At 35.3% G+C, this 19568-nt stretch overlaps 1 protein-coding gene across 1 annotated transcript in view; it reads right to left on the bottom strand.

Moving 5' to 3' along the window:
- Positions 1 to 6163: 6163 nt before the first annotated feature.
- DRC8 (dynein regulatory complex subunit 8) overlaps positions 6164 to 19568 on the bottom strand; it is a 112509-nt gene continuing 99104 nt past the window's right edge. The window contains exons 4-7 of the mRNA XM_074262564.1: positions 19416 to 19495; positions 9992 to 10034; positions 9816 to 9882; positions 6164 to 6902 (exon numbers count right to left, since the gene is read on the bottom strand). Coding sequence (XP_074118665.1) covers positions 6787 to 6902; positions 9816 to 9882; positions 9992 to 10034; positions 19416 to 19495 — 306 coding nt within the window. The 3' untranslated portion in view covers positions 6164 to 6786. The remainder of the gene's footprint in view (positions 6903 to 9815; positions 9883 to 9991; positions 10035 to 19415; positions 19496 to 19568) is intronic.

The raw sequence follows: 19568 nt of genomic DNA, 5'->3' as shown, positions 1-19568 counted from the left end.
AGATACAAAGTGCTTAATGAATGCTTTTTCATTTATGAATTTTTGACACTTGATATTGGCTTTGAGCACAGTCTTTACACTGCCCCTCCCCAACAAGGGAATGACGAGTATAGTTCTATTTTACAGAGGGTGACACACTTTAAGGTTAAGGACTTGCCACAATCATCCACACTGGGACAGAGGCAAAGCTGGGATCAGAACTCAAGAGTTGACTTCCAGGTCTGTTCCTGGGGCATCGAGCCATGTTCCAGAAGGCTGATAACAGAGAATGGACTAACTTTATTAACCCTGTGGCACAGGAGACCTGCTGTATCTGGCATGTTCAGTTAGTAAGTAATGTGTCCTTAGCTAAAGGACTTTTTTTTTTCTTTAAAGAATACTTTAATCAACTCTGCGCAAATGTTTTGATAAATCTCCAGATATTTTAATTATTATTTGGAATGGGATTTCCCTTTATAATAGGGTTTTTTGGTTTTGTTTTTATTATATAGAAATGCTATGGATTATTCAAGATTTATTTTGCAGCCTGGAACTGTGCTAGATTCATGTAAATAGGGTTTTATAGGATGCCAAAAAAGACAGAGCACTATAATTTGAATGGGATGTTGAGAACAAAATGGTCAGTGCAAGAAGTATATAAAATATGTTAAGTGAAATCATGTTCAAACATTTTAAACATAAATAACATCTATATACACACATATATACTTATATATTATATACACATTTATGTAGATATATTTAAAACACAGACATACTTTCTTGCAACAAAGAGTAAAAGAGAAACTTTGCGTCTCAGATTTCAGCTACATTTTTCTAACAGAAGTATCCATTTGAGCAAAAGAGAAAGTGAAAATCAGCTCTATGAAGTTCTGATAGGAGAGCAGATTGAGTACAAGATCAGAAGTCACAGAAGCTGGTTTCCAATATTGGAATATCTGTAAGACTTTGGGCAAGTGACTTTATCTATCTCTGCCTCAGTTATGACCTCTAAGGTCCATTTCCACTCAAACTCCATTACGATCCTATTCCATAACCTTAAAAGAATATTATATTTCTGTGCTAATTCTGTGCCTCAGTATTTCCTTGAGATGAGGTTTAATGGTGTCACTTGGGTGGGAGCCTCCAAAGGTAATCTAGAAGCTATGACATGGGTATCTAAGCATCCCGGGAGTGTTTATGCTACAGTTCTTTCTGAGAATATCTGAGGCTTCCCTGGAGAGGTTATGAGAAGGAGTTGGGTGGTTCACTTTTATATTGGGATATGAGCTCATGGTTGCCAAAAGCTTGGGGTTAATTCACCAGACCTAAGTTCTTTGGCACATACCAGTTATAAGCTTGTAGGAAATAGTTTGGGGTTTTGTCTCTGTGTTCCAAACAAGTCTGTACCTGAGTTTATGCATTAATATACACATTAGCACTTTGCTGAGTGATATGCCTTAGGGTGTACTTCTGCCTTGAAGTGTATTTCATGCCCGCTCCCCATCTTCCCTCAGCGATGCTGGGAGACTTTGGTAGTCTGTCTTTGAGTGCTCTGAGGGCCACCACACCCCCTTCTGATGCCTCTCCACCTTGGCCTGAAGGCATGTGGCTCACTACAAATTAATCTCTGGGTGGTGATCAGAACCATGCATGGCTAACCAGCTTCTCATCAGCATCTCTTCTCCTGGGATTTACCCTTACCTAGCTGTGTCCTGTGGCACAACTGGGAGACCAGGGGATAGAGAAGTGGAGATTAGAGAGAGAGGTAGACAGATAAATAGATAGAGATAAATAAATGTAGAAAGACAGAGACAGAGAAACAGAGACAAAGACAGAGACAGAGAGACAAAGAGACAGACAGAGAGATGGAGATTAGAGAGATAGATAAAGATAAATGTAGATAAATGTAAAAAGACTGAGACAGAGAGACAGAGACAAAGAGATGGAGATTAGAGAGATAGATAAATAGATATAGATAAATGTAGAAAGACATAAACAGAAAAACAGACACAAAGACAGAGACGGTCAGAGAGACAGAGACACAGAGACAGAGTACAAAAAACACACATATGCATACACATGTGTATATATTTACATACATGTAAATTATTATTTCTCCTTCTATATTAATTCTATTATTTTTTTATTCATTCTCACTAAAAGTCATTCAATGAACTAGAGTAGAATTAATTTCTCCAATGATTGGATGAGGTAGCAACAAAATGTGTAGGTGTCTGCATATATGATATTGTTGCTGTTGTTCAGTCATCTAGTCATGTCTGTTACTTCATGCCCCCAAAGATGATAAAATGCCAATACATTGTCCATGGGGTTTTCTTGGCACAGATACTGGAGTGAGTTGCCATTTTCTTCTCCAGTGCAAATATACATATGTGTGTTAAGTATATATATACATATGTACATATATAAAACACATTTTATATAATACTTGCTGTGTGGCACTGTACTAAATGCTTTACAATCTTATCTCATTTGATCTTTACAAACTCTGGGAGGTGGGTGCTGTTATGATGTCCATTTTGCAGATGAGGAAACTGAGGCAAACAGAAGTTAAGTGACTCACCCAGAATTACACAGCTAATAAGTGTTCTGAGACTGGATTTGAACTCAGATTTTCCACACTCAATCCAGTGAGAAATCTAGCTTGTTGCCCTGAAGGAATACTGCTGGATGATCTGAAATTAATCAAACCAAAGTTCAATGAATACAGCTTTACTGTGAAAGGTCAAAAAAATTTTCAGTAATTAGAGAAATTTGAGGCTGCCTGAGGATACAAGGGGGCAGTCATAAACAGTATTGGGTTCTGCAAATAGCTACTGTAAACATAAGCCTACAAATGGGCTTTATAGGTAGAAGCAAGCAGATAATTTATCAGTTGAAATTACTTCAAATATGAAGACTTCTTTTTCCTTACTTTTGACATTCTGAAGCATCATTACATGTACTCTTTTCCTCTGTTGGCTTCAAAGATACTGTTCTCTCCCCCAATTCTCCTCTCAGCTACCCAATCACTCCTTGGTCTCCTCTGGCAGCATGTTACAGTGGGCATTTGTGGGAAGAGCAAGCACAGAGAATAGTGATAGTAAAAAATACATACTGATGAGGCAACTAGATAGCCCAGTGGATAGAGCACATGCCCTGAAGAGTCAGGAAGGCCTGAGTTCAAATGTGGTCTCAGACACTTAACACTTCCTAGCTGTATGACCCTGGGCAAGTCACTTAACCCTAATTGTCAGGAAGGAAGGAAGGAAGGAAGGAAGGAAGGAAGGAAGGAAGGAAGGAAGGAAGGAAGGAAGGAAGGAAGGAAGGAAGGAAGGAAGGAAGGAAAGGGAAGGGAAGGGAAGGGAAGGAAGGAAGGAAGGAAGGAAGGAAGGAAGGAAGGAAGGAAGGAAGGAAGGAAGGAAGGAAGGAAGGAAGGGAAGGGAAGGAGGGAAGGAAGGAAGGAAGGAAGGGAAGGGAAGGAGGGAAGGAAGGAAGGAAGGAAGGAAGGAAGGAAGGAAGGAAGGAAGGAAGGAAGGAAGGAAGGAAGGAAGGAAGGAAGGAAGGAAGGAAGGAAGGAAGGGAAGGAAGGAAAGAAAAGGAAGGAAGGAAAGGAAGGAAAGGAAGGAAGGAAGGAAGGAAGGGAAGGAAGGAAGGAAGGAAGGAAGGAAGGAAGGAAGGAAGGAAGGAAGGAAGGAAGGAAGGAAGGAAGGAAGGAAGGAAGGAAGGAAGGAAGGAAGGAAGGAAGGAAGGAAGGAAGGAAGGAAGGAAGGAAGGAAAGAAGAAAGGAAAGATTGACAAGAGTTATCTATTTAGTTTATATCAGCTCTCTTTTCTGCTGCCAGAAGTCTTCTTCTTGAAGATGTTTCTGACTTTAAGTAATTACTTCTCCTCCATAATTATCTAGAGTATATATCTGTGCCTCTACCCCCTCAACTACACCTTGGATATTACTAAAATGATACTCCAAGACCTAGATGGGGTGTCTATAGATGAATATCTCAACTCCAAAACATGGCAGATGATGGAGAGGGAGAGTAGAGCTGTAAGGTTCTCTGATTCCTGGTTTCTGCCTTCATTGCTTCTAACTCACTTCTAACTGAATTCAGGAAGATAAATCTTAATGACTCCAAACTATATTTTAGCAAAACATCTGACAAAGTCTCATGTTCATTATCCTTTTTTTTTAAATGGAGAGATGAGGGATAGACAACAATTCAGTTATTTGGATTTAGAGCTGATTGATTGACCAGATCTAAAAGAGAAGTCATCTAATGACTCAATGTCAACTTGAAAAGTTGCGTAAGGGAGTATCCCAAAGATCAGTGCCTGGAACTAAGCCATTTTATATTTTCATCCATGTATCAGATAAAAGCAGAGATGTCATATTTAGCTAATCTGCAGATGACACAAAGCTTGGAAGAATCACTAATATAGTGAGTCAAAATATTCAAGATAAAATGTCAGGTATCACTATCCCAAAAGATCTTGACAGTTTAGGGTATGGAGTAGAAACAAATAGGATGGAATTAAATAAAAGCAAAACAATATACTTGAGTTTAAACAAAATCAGCTTCACAAATACATGATATGGGAAGCTCAACTTTATTCTGAACAAAAACTTTTGGGTTTTCATGAACTGAGAAATCTCAACATGAGTCAACAATATGGCAGCCGAAAGAACTAATATTATACATACTCTTAGATTACTGTGTGTGTGTATATGTGTGTGTGTGTGTGTGTGTGTGTAAAATGACAAGTTTTTATTAAGCACTATGTGCTCAGCACATAGTTTGGAATCATTAAGATTTATCTTCCTGAATTTAAATCTGGCCTCAGACACTTATTAGCTGTGTAACCCTGGGCAAGTCACTTAACTTTGTTTACCTCAGTTTCCTCATCTGTAAAATAAGCTGGAGAAAGAAATGGCAAAACACTGCAGTATCTTTGTCAAGAAAGCCTCAAATGGAATCCTTAAAGAGTCAGAGGCAAATGAACAACAACAATAACAAAAATGAGCTAGGTACTCTGCTAAGAGCTTTATAAATTTTGATTCTCACAACAGTATAGTCAATAAATTCAATACAAAAAAAAATGTGAGGAAAAAGTTGTAACAGCTGGACAAAGGTAAGAAATCAGAGAATATCACAGAGGCAGCTCCACATCTCACAGCCACCCTGGGAGATAAATGTCTATTATCACCTCAATTTATAGCTGAGAAAATTGAGTCAGAAATTCATCGAGTTGCCTGGGGTCACACCACCAGTAGGTGTATAAACTTGTATTCAAACTCTTGATCTTCCCAAGTCGGGTCTAGTACTATCCACTATGCCGCATTGGTGTCTGGGAAGGTGTAATCCTGCCGTTCTCTGTCCTCAGTCAGGCTGCATTTAGAACACTGTGTTCAGTTTTGAACACTGAAATTTAATTAGGACAACAAGAAGCAGGAGAGAGTCCAGAGAATAATAAGCAAGATATTAAATTAAATGCCTCAGAATCAATGCATATGAGGATGGATCAAAAAAGCTAAAAATGTTCAAAATAAAGATGAGGTTTAGGAAGAATATGTTAGCTGTCAAGTATTTAAATGGCAAACCATGTGGAAGAAGATATGAGATTACAAGCTCCATGGAAGCAGAGACTCTTTTGCCTTCATGTCCTAAGTGTTTGGCCATCTGGCACATAGTAGGTGCTTAATAATTACTGTCTTCATAAGATCATGTATGTAAAAGAGAAGATCATCTATCTAAGAGATCACTGGGTACAACCAGAGCATTCTACAGAATTTTACAGAAACCCAAAGAAATTGTAGTTTGTCTAAAGCCATGTAAATAGTGATACTGATGAAATTTAAATTCACATTCTTTAAATCCCAAACCAGTGCTTTTTCCATTATATCATGCTGCTCCTATGATCTGTTCTTCTAGGTCCCAGAATGCAGTAGGAAGGAAGGGAAGGAGGGAGGAAAGAAAGAAAGGAAGGAAGGAAGGAAGGAAGGAAGGAAGGAAGGAAGGAAGGAAGGAAGGAAGGAAGGAAGGAAGGAAGGAAGGAAGGAAGGAAGGAAGGAAGGAAGGAAGGAAGGAAGGAAGGAAGGAGAAACGAATTCATGCATGTGAACATTTTTCTGTGTTATATGAAATTATATTGTTCTAAATCTTAAGAGGAAATAAGATGACCATTCTAGCACACTAGATCTTATAGATATTGTTCTAAATCTTAAGAGGAAATAAGATGACCATTCTGATGCTACTTCTACCATATTATCTAGTCAATCATGGCCCTAAAAAGATCTGGAAATAAAAAACATTGAAACATTACAGATGTGTGTCAAAGATAGAAATTTTTCTTTATGTAAAAGGAAACATGATAAGTAAGCTCTCTTTGGCATTTGTAACTCATTAGGAGTGCTACAACTCCTCCACTCACCATGATCTCTTTGAGAACTACCATCCCACACAATTGATTGGAAATCATAGGCTTCTGTGCCACTCATAGAACTGGTGGAATAGCCTGACTTGTGCCAAATCAGTTATTCTCCACTGTCTTTGCATAATTAATTCAATGATATTTTAATTATGGTCTATACTTTCATAGAGAAGAAATAAATCTCTCTTAAGTAACATTATAAAATTTTATAAAAGTCCATAGAATATTAGTGTTTTTTAAAATTTCTTTGAACTGCATATATCTAGAAAAGCTTTATGTTACAAATGTAACATTTTCCCAGATTACTTTCTAAAGTAATATCCATTAATTAGGAAATCGAACTTAAAAATCAGAAAATAATTAAATGCATGAAAACTTTTAATTTTCATCTATCACCATCATTGCTAAATAGTCTCTGTATTGAATTGTGTTTGTTTCTGGATCAAGTGCAGCAGATAACATTTCTTCCATTTCCTCCTCTGTAAAAGGCTCACCTAGGTATAGATAAGAAAGAAAAATAAATAAATTTAGTTCATGGAATAACAGAGTTAGAAATATATTGATCCAATCTCCAGTTCTTTGTATTTTTTAATTCCCCTATCTGCTAATGCCAAGCTTAACTTCCTATATAAGACCCTATATAATTTTAACTCATTTGTTCTCACGGGTCAGTTTTTCGACAAGACACGATGGCATAAAGTATTCCCTGGTATGTTACCTAGGCTTGGGTGTATCCTGCCCTTTACTCCTTATTAGAATTTTGATCTGTCTTTTTTACCAGCTAATAAGAGTCTGAGGAAATTGCAGAGCTTATAATTTCACCTGAAACAACAAGCAAGGTATCAAGATGTCACTCCCAGATAAGCTTACATTAAATAAGGCTGCTGAAATACCAAAAAGATCAAATTGCAACTGCCATCTGGAAAGGGAATCTAAGAAGTAACGTTTCAGAAGACTATGAAGAGAAGACCACATGGCCTCTATGCAAATTTTGTTGATGGGGCCATATTTGAGACTTTTGGATGTGAGCATTCTGTCTCTGAATGTCTTATTAGAATCTGCCATCTTAGACATGTGGACTAACACCAGTAAGAGATGCCACATGACAAACCATTTCAAAATGACTCTTTTGTCTCAGTTTGGCTCAGTGGATTGTTGGATTAAACTGAAAAAGCTGAATGGAGAATCGATAGGTTTTAGTTGGCTTCAGATAATAGATGAGAGCCATCTGGAAACTGGTTTCACCAAGATGGAAAGTAGCCCTGGGAAGAATTCTGGCAAGACCATGAACTAATTAAAGTGGCATTCAGTTCTAATACCAGAGACAAAAATACAGGGATGTGTCCAGGGTACCCCCTAAGCACTCTAGTGGATCTGGTGAAATGGAATTGAGCTGCAGGGACCCAAAGTCTGTTTGCCCTGAGTTGAAGTCACTGCCAATACAAATAGTATTTTCTGGTGTCTTTGACTTGAGTTCACAGTTCTAGAATGATTCAAAGGGGTTTCTGGAGGTCTCTTGGAACAATGTTTATATTCCAAGAATTTATAGACAATTTAAGCCCACAACAGGATTCTTAAAATCTGAACAGAGATCAACAGCCTCCTCTATGTAATTTTTTTTTACTATTTTTATAGAAAATAGCATATTTTCTATATGATAGTATATATTTCTATAGAAATATAAAATTTATAGAAAATAGACAAAGTTATACAAAAATATCTGTTGCTCATATTTGAGTTCCTAGAATTGCCCTATTTGTGACTGTGAAAGACTGGATCTATTGCCACATGAATCTTAGCTATGACCTGAGTCCTAAGGAACTTAAAATAGCAGTCAAATAATTATATGGTCACCAGCCTTTGCTTAAAGACCTTAACTAAAAGGGAAGCCATTATATCATAAGGTAGTCCATTCAGTTTTGGGAAACTCATAATTTTTAGTGACTTTCTATCTGACAAAGAGCCTAAATTTATACCTTTCCAAGTACATGCCTTGAACTAAGCATGGTCGACAAACTTTTACTTTATAAAGAAGGTGACTAAGTTGACACTTATCTCAGGACAATGTGTATCAGGCCACTTAAATTTAAGGAGTACAAACTAATTTTACTTAGGGGCAGCTAGGTCATACAGTGGATAGAGCACCAGCCCTGAAGTCAGGAGGACCTGAGTTCAAATCTGATCAGACATTTAACATTTCCTAGCTGTGTGACCCTGGGCAAGTCAGTTGGCCCTGATTGCCTCAGCCAGAATAATAATAATAATAATAATAATAATAATTTTACTTAATTTTACATAATTAACAACAGATAATGAGTTCTCTGTGTGTGTATATTTATGTTTACCTTGTAAATTACTGACATTTACTGTTTCTAATATTTTGAGAAAAACCATTGTTCTCTGTCATATATATATTTATAGAGAGAAAACTAATTTACCTTGTTAAATATGTATGTATACATACTTACATATGATTGCATGATGACTTTTGTGACACTAGAGAGATAACTATAAATATGAATATATATATATGTGTGTGTGTGTGTGTGTGTGCATCTTTCTGTTTCTGTCTATATCTATATCCATTTAGTTATATCCATACAGAGTAGAGAGGGGGATGTAGCTATATCCACATAGAGATAGGAGACATAAAGAGAAAGAGACAATGAGAGAGAAAGAAAAGGTGGGGAAGAGGGAGGTATCATCTTACTCAAAAGGCACAACCTAACATAGTGAAGAGAACATTGTCTTGGGTCGAAATACCATCTCTGACATCTATTTGCTGTGGCACTAACAAAGTGCTTAACTTTCTCAGTGTTCTAAGTAAGTACCTAAAGCTACAGACTGGAGAGATGGTACCACCTTGCATTAGTAGGATTGTGACATCACAAGTCCCTATCCTACTTCTTGCTTAAAGCAAATATGAGCAACAGATATTTTTGTATATCCTCATCTATTTTCCTCAAAAATAATACAGTTTGACTAAATGTAAACACATAAAAAATTGTAATCTCTTATTTTATCAAATGTAAGGCTGTTGATACTACTAATCTCTAACAATTATCCACTGGCATTTATTGTTCCTAGTATTTTGGTGGAAAAAAGCATAGCTCTCTCTATTTCATAAATTTGTTTAATAAACAATGATGTACAAAATTATTGTATAAATGTGTGTAAATCATTGTTCCTTCTTTCTTATATAGGTCCTGGGAGATTGAAGAAGAAAAGTAATAAGAAACTTCACCTTGGAGAAACATTAATTAATTCACAATTAATCCAAATTTTTCTATCAATTGTCACATCCCAGGCCTACCAAATAACAAATTAAGCTTTTATTATATCTAATTATTAGTGATATTTCTAATATTTGTATAACTTGATTTTTACAAGCAGCAAATTATTTTTACCTTCTTCAGTCATATACTTGACCAGCTCTTCTTTAGTAAGAAATCCTTCTTTAGCTGAGTCTAACACCTACAGAGAGAGAAAAAACCTACGTAAGAGAAAAGTATGAGCTTTTTAGTTTTAGAAGTCAATTTTAAGTTGAATAATGACAAATTATAAAATTTTAACAAACAGATACCTCAAATGCTTGAAGAAGAAGATCTTCTGGAATTGGTCTGTATCTGTAATGATAATAATTAGAGACATGAGTGCCATGATTTAGAAGTGGCTGTGCTTATTTTAGCAAAGGATCCCTTGTAAGTCAAGTTAATTTTTCTCTGTCTCTATTTCTCTCCTCCCTCTTTCCTTCCCTCTCTTTTTTTTCTTCCTGTCTGTCTCTCACTCTGTTTTTCTCTGTGTCTATGTAGGTCTCTCTCTCTCTCACACTCTCTCTCCCCTCCACACACACACACAGTCAAGAAGGACTAACAATATCCTTTCTGAAGCCTTCTCAGGTTTCAGATTATGAAAAAGAAAAGATTATTTACTTTCTTTTCTTTAAAAAAATAATTTTCCTATTTAAAATAAAATATATTGTGTGGTATGATGCATTGTTTATTTTCAATATTTTAATATGAGTATGATAATAACACTGATCTCACAGGATTGTTTTAAGGATACAATCAAATGACACACTATATATGAAGTACTTTATAAATCTTAAAGCTCAATATAAATGTTTGTTCCATACCCCTCAGATTCTTTAGAGTGTTTTGCATATTTCTATTTAAATCAGCAAAAAGTCAAAGTACTAAGTTAAAATGCTCAGGATACACAAAAAGAATCTTTTGCCTTCAAGTAGTTTAAATTTTGCAGAAGAGTGGAACACATATAATATATAAACAAATAAGTAAATACAGCGATTTCTTTTCATCTTTTAAAACAAATCCATTATTTATTTATTTTAAACATTCTTTTCTTTTGAAATTTTAAGTTCCAAATTCTCTCCTTCCCTCCTCTCCTCCCTCTACCCACTGAGTTATCAATTATACATGTGAAATCATGTAAAACATATTTCCATATTAGCCATATTGGGGGGAAAGAGGAGAGAGAATTATACTTCATTTATGCTCAGAGATTATTCAAACCAATTCCAATTGCTCAGTGATGAAGAGAGCCATCTACACCCAAAGAAAGGACCATGGGAGCTGAATGTAGAACACAACACAGCATTCTCACTCTTTCTGTTGTGCGTTTGTTTGCATTTTGTTTATTTTCCCTGTTTTTTTTTTTCCTTCTTGATCCAATTTTTCTTGTGCAGCAAGATAACTATATAAAATATGGATACAGTTATTGGATTTAACATATTTTAACATATTTAACATGTATTGGACTACCTACCATCTAGGGGAGGGAGTGGGGATGAAGAAGGGGATAATTTGGAACAGAAGGTTTTGCAAGGGTCACTGTTGAAAAATTACCCATGCATATGTTTTGTAAATAAAAAACTTTAATTTTAAAAAATTTTTAAAAACAAAGAAAAAAATTATACTCAGAGTTCATTAGTTCTCTGTAGAGGTAAATAGAATTTTTTCATCATGGGAGCTTTTGAATTGTTTTGAATCATATTTATGAGAGAGTCGTCTTTCACAGTTGACCACCATTAAAACACTGCTATTATTGTGCACAATTATCTCTCAGTTCTCACTTTACTGTGCATCATTTCATCTAAGTCTTGCCATATTTTTTTCTGAAAACAGTCTCCCTTTTGTTATTTTATAGCACAATAATACTCGTTATCATTTGCCACAACTTATTCAACCATTCCCCAACTGATGAACAACCTCTCAATTTCCAGTTCTTTGCTACCACAAAAAAAGATCTGCTATAAATAGTTTTGTACATATAGGTCCTTTGCCTTTTTTTGATCTCTTTAGGGACAGACCTGTAGTGGTACTACTGCATATGCAGAGTTTTATAGCTCTTTGAGCATAGTTTTAAATTATTTTCCAGAATAACTGAACCAGTTCATAACTCCACCCACACCTTATTAGTCTATTAACATTTGTCATTTCTAATAGGTGTGAAGTGGAATCTCAGAATTATTTTAATTTGCACCTCTCATCAATAGTTATTTAAAGCATTTTTTCATATTTTTCATTTGATTTCTTTTTCTGAAAACTGCCTATTTATATTCTTTTATCATTTATTAAATGAGATGTTGCTCTTATTTTTAAATTTTAATTAAGTTCCTTATATATTTGGAGAAATTAGGCCTTTATCAAAAAAAATTTGCTGTTAAAAAATTATATTTCTTCATTGCCTATGGTATTTTTTAAGCAAAATGTAGTTTTCCTGATTATCTCTTGCTTAGATCTGTTTTTGCTTTTGCTATCATGACTGCTACCCCAGCCTTTTTTTAACTTCAGATGAAGCATAACAGATTTTGTTTCAGCTCTTTATTTTAACTCTATGTCTATTACTATTTCAAGTGTGTTGTAAACAACACATTGTTGGGTTCTGGTTTTTAATCTATTCTGCTGTCCACTTATTTTATGGGTGATTAAATCCCTTTTTGCATTCAGAGTTATAGTTGCTGTGTATTCCTCTCAATTCTTTTTTCTTCTGTTTATCTTTTTCACTCTCTTTTTATCCTGTCCCTTCTCAAAGTCTACTTTGCTACTAAGCTCTGCCTTCCTGAATCTGCCCTCCTTTTTAACTCCCCACAATATAATTTATCCCCTTCCTTTCCCATTTCCCTTTTGGGTAAGATAGGTTAACATATTCAACTAAGTATTGAGAAGGCTAAAAGTGGTTCTATATCATTTTTTATTCATCTACTTACAATTAATTGATTTTGTCCTCTAAATGCTTAAATCATGGTTTTCTGCTTCTGAACTAAGTTCAGAATTCAACTGCCCTGTAATGGGTTAAGTTTCAAAATCCATTCTTTTCTAATTACTATTTTGTTCCTGCCCTAAGGAATTCTGCTATCCTTGAGGGATTCAGGTAGGCACAAGGAAGTTAAGTCTGGTATCTTTATAGCACTTCAAAGCAATCTGATTCGCTATTCAAAGGAAAATTCTTCTACTTGGCCAATTCCAATTTTTAAGGAATTACTTTCGTCTGTGAGTTTTTTGCCTCTTTTTCCATTGCCCATTTCTGCTTTTTAAGGAGTTCTTTTCTTCAGTGAATTCTTGTGCTTACAGAAACAATGAACATTTCTTAGTCACAGGAAGGAAGCAGGGTGGTGTTGCTAATCTCTTATTCTCTATTTCCTGCAAATAATATTGTTCCCCCTGGCTCTAACTATGTAACCAATCATATTTCCCTCAACCTCACAATGTCACCTTTGCTATTTTGTTCTTTGTTCTGAAATCCTCAAAAATCTACAAAAAAAGGAAATTGTCCTTTTGCTCTAAGTCCTTGGCTAGAAACTGAGACAGCCACTGATTCATCTTATTCTCAGGTTAATTCCCTGTGAATCAAATGTTTTAATGTTCAAAAAGTGCCTCAGTCTACCTTTTTGCTGAATTTCACTCACAACAGTGTGTATGTATGCATTGCCCTCCCTTCCTTGGGCACCTCTTTAAGATGAGGAAATTTTCCCTCTCCCTTCCGCCTTCTCTCAGTACATCCCTCTTTCTTGCCTTTTTATTTTTATTTCCAACATAATTGACTTACTCTCATGTGCCCTCTGTCTATGTAAATTCCATCTAAATACCCTAATAATGATCAAGGTATTAGGATTTACATATATCATTTTCACATATAGAAATGTAAACAATTTAACTTTATTAAATCCCTTATGATTATTCTTTCATATTTACCTTTTTATGCTTCTCTTGAGTCCTGTTTTTAATTGTCACATTTTCTATTCATCTGTTGTTTTTTTTTTTCACTAGGAATACATGAAAGTTTTCTATTTCATTAAATATCCATTTTTTTCCCCTGAAGGACTATACTCAGTTTTGCTGGATAGGGTTTTCTTGGTTATAATCTTAGTTCCTTTGCCTTCTGGGATATCATATTCCAAGCCTTCCCTACCTTTAACATGGAAGCTGCTAGATCTTATGTGATCCTGACTATAGTTCTAGAATATTGAATTATTTCTTTCTGGCTGCTTGCCATATTTTCTCCTTGACCTGTGAACTCTAGAATTTGGCCATAATATTCTTGGGAGTTTTCATTTTGGGATCTCTTTCAAGAGGTGATTGGTAGATTCTTTCCATTTCTACTTTACCATCTAGATCTAAGATATTGGGACAGTTTTTGTTTATAATTTCTGAAATATGATACCTGTGTTTCTTTTTTTGATAGCTTTCAAGCAGTATAATTATTCTTAAATTGTTTCTCTATTTTCCAAATCAGTTGTTTTTCTGATGAAATATTTTATATTTTCTTCTCATTTTTTCATTCTTTTGACTTTTATTGTTTCTTGATGTCTCATGAATCATTAGCTCCTATTTGGCCAATTCTAATTTTTAAGGAATTACTTTCTTCTGTGAGGTTTTGTGCCTCTTTTTCCATCGCCCATTTCTGCTTTTTAAGGAGTTCTTTTCTTCAGTGAATTCTTGTGCTTCATTTACTAATAGGCCAATTCTGAAGATGCTACTTTCTTCAACATTTTTTATGCCTCTTTTACCAAGTTGTTTTCATAACATATCCCTTTTCATAATTTTCTTGTATCACTCTCCTATATTTTCCCTATTTTCCCATTACTACTTTAATCTCTTTCTTTAATTTTTCAAGAAATTCTTGATGAGCTTGGATCCAAATAACATTTTTTGAGGCTTTGGTTAAAGCTATTTATTTTCTTCTGGATTCTTATTTTGATACCTTGAAAAAGCTACCACAGTAGCTTTTAATGCTCAAGTTCTTTTTCTATTTGCTCACTTTTTTAGCTTATTTCTTGACTTTGAACTTCATATTAAAGTTGGGCTCTACTCACCTTGAAATGCAGAGGCATTGTCCCAAACCTCAAGGTTTTTTTATGCTATTGTTTTTAGAATTAGCTCTGGGTACCTTCAAGTTTTTGGTCCTTCCAAGGGGGTGTGATCCAGGAAAAGGTATAATCACTACTCCGCTGGTCTGTGCTCTGGTCTTTACGAAGGCAAGGACCCAGCTCCCCTATTCTCTCTTCCTTAGAACTATGACCAGGGCCTTTACTCCCTTGCTGATCACTAGGACTCCTCTCTACCCTAGAACCAAAATCCAGAACTGTATATGGGCAATAGGGGTGCTAATCATTTTCAGCTACACCCAATGCAGCTGTAATCCCTCTGACCAGTTTATGTAACCTCTCTAGATCTCTAAGTTGAGAGCTCCCAAAGCTGCTTTTGCTTCTGCCATTTTCAGTTACGTACAAGGTTCACCAAAATACTCTGGTTTCACCAATCCTGGTATCAAAAGACCTCTCCTGCCAACCTCCCAAATTGTCTTGTGATAGAAAAATGTATTAACTTGACCTTTTGTTGGCTCTTTCACTCTACAATTTGATGGGAAGAATTACTTTAAAGTTGTTTAGAAGGGAATGTTAGGAGAATTCAGCTAGGTTGCTATTCTTTGCTGTACTTTGCTATTCCCCCACTAATAAGTAATTTCAAGAATAAGAAAATGGAGGTGAAGATGAGGAAAGCCCTTGTGTAGGATGTAAGTCCTATGCTACTATCTGAAGGAAAATAGGGATAATACAAAAAAAAGTGAGAAGGGAATGTATTCCAGGCACTAGAACAGCAAGGATAGAAAATGGATTATCAAGCACAAGGAACAGTTTAGTAGACCAGTTTGACTACAACAGAAAACACATGAAGAAAAATAATATAAAGTCAAGACTGGAAAGGTAAGTAGGGACCAGATTACGGAGACCTTTAAATATTGGACTAAGGATTTAATAATTTCTCTTATTGGCCTTGAGAGAACAACAAAATTTGCTTTTTGTTTTTTAAATAAGGGGATGACAAAGATCAGTATTTTAGAAATATCAATTTGCAGGTATGATGAGCATAATTTGATAAAGAAAGAAACTCTAAGCAAAGAGACCAATTTAAGACTTTATTGCCATAATTCAGGTGACAGATAATAGGGTAGGAGCTATAAGAATACAGAAAAGGGAAAGCTATAAGAGATACTGAAAAAGTGAGATGAATAAGACATGGCACTTGATTGGAGATAGAATTTGAGAGAAAAGAAAAGAAAAAGAGACCTAAGATAACATCAGATTTACAAACATGGATAACCATAAGGAGATGTGCCATAAACAGAAAGGGTTGAAATTTGGAGAAGGGATTGGTTTAACAAAAAAATGCATGGAGTCTCTTTGGATAAGTTGATTTTGAGAAGCTTTCAGAATTATGGGGTAGAGGTAGGTAGCAGGTGATATGGGACATAAAATGGGATATAAAAGACAAATTACTGTTTTCTTTCAGTGAGAGCATTTACTCCTGATAACAATGAGCACAAACAGAGAATGGTCAATGGATTTAATCCTGACAGATTTTCCATCATGTTTCAAATACATTCTCTGGAAAAAATGGCATCCAATCCTTTTGACCATGTTTGGTCTTCCTAGGCTCATTACTATATTCTACAGTAAAGAGTTACAAAGTACCATAATGTACATCTTTCTGAGCTATAGATCCTCTTTATCATGTTTCCCTTCTCCAAGAGGCCTGGACTAATGATGGGGAATGTCCCGTCCAGTGGGACAAAAACATGGACCTAGAAGAAAAGAATAGGGAATGGGGGGGGGGGGGACAGGAGACGCGAAGAATGGAGACAAGACAGGCTTTCTGATCAAGTCTCGTTTATGTAGGGATAAGCATAAACTTATATAGGGTAAAATGGAGCAAGACACAAAGGCTATAAATCCACAGAAAGTTCTTGTGACAGGAGTTATTCCAGAATGTAACTTGTGTGGAGACAGAATTCCTTACCCAGGGATGGTAAAAATATAACCTTTGCCCCAGGTGTAAATTGTATGGAGACAGACTTCTTTACCCTAGGCAGGTATTTACCGAGGAATATGACCTTTGCCCTCAGCTCAATGCTGGCTCCCCACAGGGGAAGACCTCATATCTACTACAGAATATTAGTGATTCAAAATTTCTTTTCCCCAAAGAACCCACATGTGCAAAAATGTTTGTAGCAGACCTTTTATAGTGGCAAGGAAATGGAAAATGAGTGGATGCCCATCAGGTGGGGAATGGCTGAATAAGTTGGTATACAAACATAATGAAATACTGTTGTTCCATAAGAAATGGTGAGCAGGCTGATTTCAGAAAAGCCTGGGAAGACTTACATGAACTGATGCTGAGTGAAGTGAGTAGAACCAGGGGATTATGTGATGATCAACTGTGATGGACTTGGCTCTTTTCAATAATAAGATGATTTAAGGTATTTCTAATAGACTTGTGATGGAAAGAGTTATCTACATTCAGAGCAAGGACTATGGACCCTAAACATAGAACATAGCATAATATTTTCACCTTTTTGTTGTTATTATTGTTCTTTGATTGCTTTTTTCTTTCTCATTTTTTCCCTTTTGATCTCATTTTTCTTGTGCAACATGATAAACTTTGAAATATGTTAAAAAGTTGATGTAACTGATGCTGCAGGAAATGAATAGAACCAGAAGATCGCTGTACACTTCAATGCTGTATGAAAATGTATTCTGATGGAAGTGGATATCTTCAACATAAAGAAGATCCAACTCACTTCCAGTTGATCAATGATGGACAGAAACAACTACACCCAGAGAAGGAACGCTGGGAAGTGAATGTAAATTGTAAGCACTACTGTCTATCTACCCAGGTTACTTATACCTTCGGAATCCAATTCTTAACGTTCAACAAGAAAATAGGATTTACACACGTATATTGTATCTAGATTATATTGTAACACATGTAAAATGTATGTCATTGCCTGTCATCTAGGGGAAGGAGTAGAGGGAGGGAGGGGATAATTTGGAAAAATGAATACAAGGGATAATGTTATAAAAAAAATTACTCATGCATATATACTGTCAAAAAAAATTTTATAATAAAGTGACTTTGTTTTCAAAAAAAATGTTAAAAAGAAGTTTAAAAAGTTTATTCTAGGCAAAGAGGGAGATAGAGTGGAAAGGAGAAAAGTTTGAAACACAAGGTTTTGCAAGGATTAATAATGAAAACTATTTTTGCATGTTTTTTGAAAAATAAAAAATAAAAATAATTTTTTCAATAGAACTTTTTTAAAAAAATTCTTTTCCCCCATCTCTCTCCTTTGTCCCATATTTTTCACTTTCCAACTTCTTGACACCAATTTCAATTTTTCCCTACCAACTTAGAAGATTTTTCTTCCAGACTCTCTTCATAGCATATTTTTCTATCCAAAGAATTTTTTTCTCTTTTTAATAGTCTGGGGGATAGAGAGGCATTCCTCAAACACTTTCACGATTGTACACATAAAGATTTCATAGATTTAGAGCTGGAAAGGTCCTTAGAGACCATCAAGTTCAACTCTGTATTTTATAGATTTTGCTTTTATCTTAGCTTAGTTGCAGGTTTCTCTAGCAATAAGATAAGGATAGCACAAAGTCTTCTGGAAGAAAGAATAAACCCATAATTACTTGAATGCTTATTTTCATTTCTATCTTTGTTGGATTTCAAGTCAAACTACATCTAGTCTTTTGTGAATTACCCTGAAAGATTTACCTGCTGACTGACACAGCAAATTTCCTTTTTTTGGTGATTGCCCTATCCCAAGGCTCCTAATAACCTAGCTAAAAAAATTTAAACTTTGCAAGTTAATTCTTGATTAAATGTGTGCATGGACCAGGAGATCATTGTACACGGCAACAAGATTATACAATGATCAATTCTGATGGACATGACTCTTTTCAACAATGAGATGATTGAGGCAAGTTCTAATAATCTCATGATGCAGAGAGCCATCTGCATCCAGTGAGAGGGCTGTGGGAACTAACAGTGTGGATCACAATCTTGAATTTTCACTCTTTTTGTTGTTTGCTTGCATTTTATTTTCTTTCTCATTTTTTTTTCCTTTTTGATCTGATTTATTTTGTGCAGAAAGATAATTGTATAAATATGTATGCATATATTGGATTTAATATATATTTTTACCATGTTTAACATATATTGGATTACTTGCCATCTAGGGGAGGAGGTGGACAAAGGGGGAGAATTGAAAGACAAGGTTTGCAAGAGTTAATGTTGAAAGATTACCTATGTATATGTTCTGAAAATAAAAAGCTTTAAAAAAATAAATAAATGCATTCATGAAAGAGGGTATCATTATGAAAAATCCTCAACAGCCAATAAAAAGCAATTTTACTTAACTCTAAAATAATGATGACTTTGGCAGCATATTCATCTCTACAATGATGCTCTGCTTAACTAGATACACAAATGAGTTTGCATTTTTAAAGCACACACCAAAACACAGTGGGGCATAGCTAATCCAGAAGAATGGAGAAAGACTGAAGGATGTCAGTTTGGGGCTAAATTTAAAATATAGGTGGGTAGCTTATAAAATGGAAAAAATAATTTAGAGCTAACTTTATATACTAAAATGAACAGAATCCCAATCATATCTGGTCTCAACAATTCTATTAATTCATTTACCTTCTTTCCGAAAGCACTTTAACCATCATTGGGAGAAATTTTTCTAAGCGAATGTATCCTGTGGGTTCTTCTTCTTCCACCTGAAGGTCCAATGGAGAAACACCAATCAGAATTTCAATCTAATTCATATATATTAAATGCCCAAAGGGTACG

Source organism: Sminthopsis crassicaudata, chromosome 4 (assembly GCF_048593235.1).
Source record: "Sminthopsis crassicaudata isolate SCR6 chromosome 4, ASM4859323v1, whole genome shotgun sequence".
NCBI classification, from domain to species: Eukaryota; Metazoa; Chordata; class Mammalia; order Dasyuromorphia; family Dasyuridae; genus Sminthopsis; species Sminthopsis crassicaudata.
Note: the sequence above shows the minus strand (reverse complement) of the source record. Positions and strands in the feature narration are given on the sequence as shown.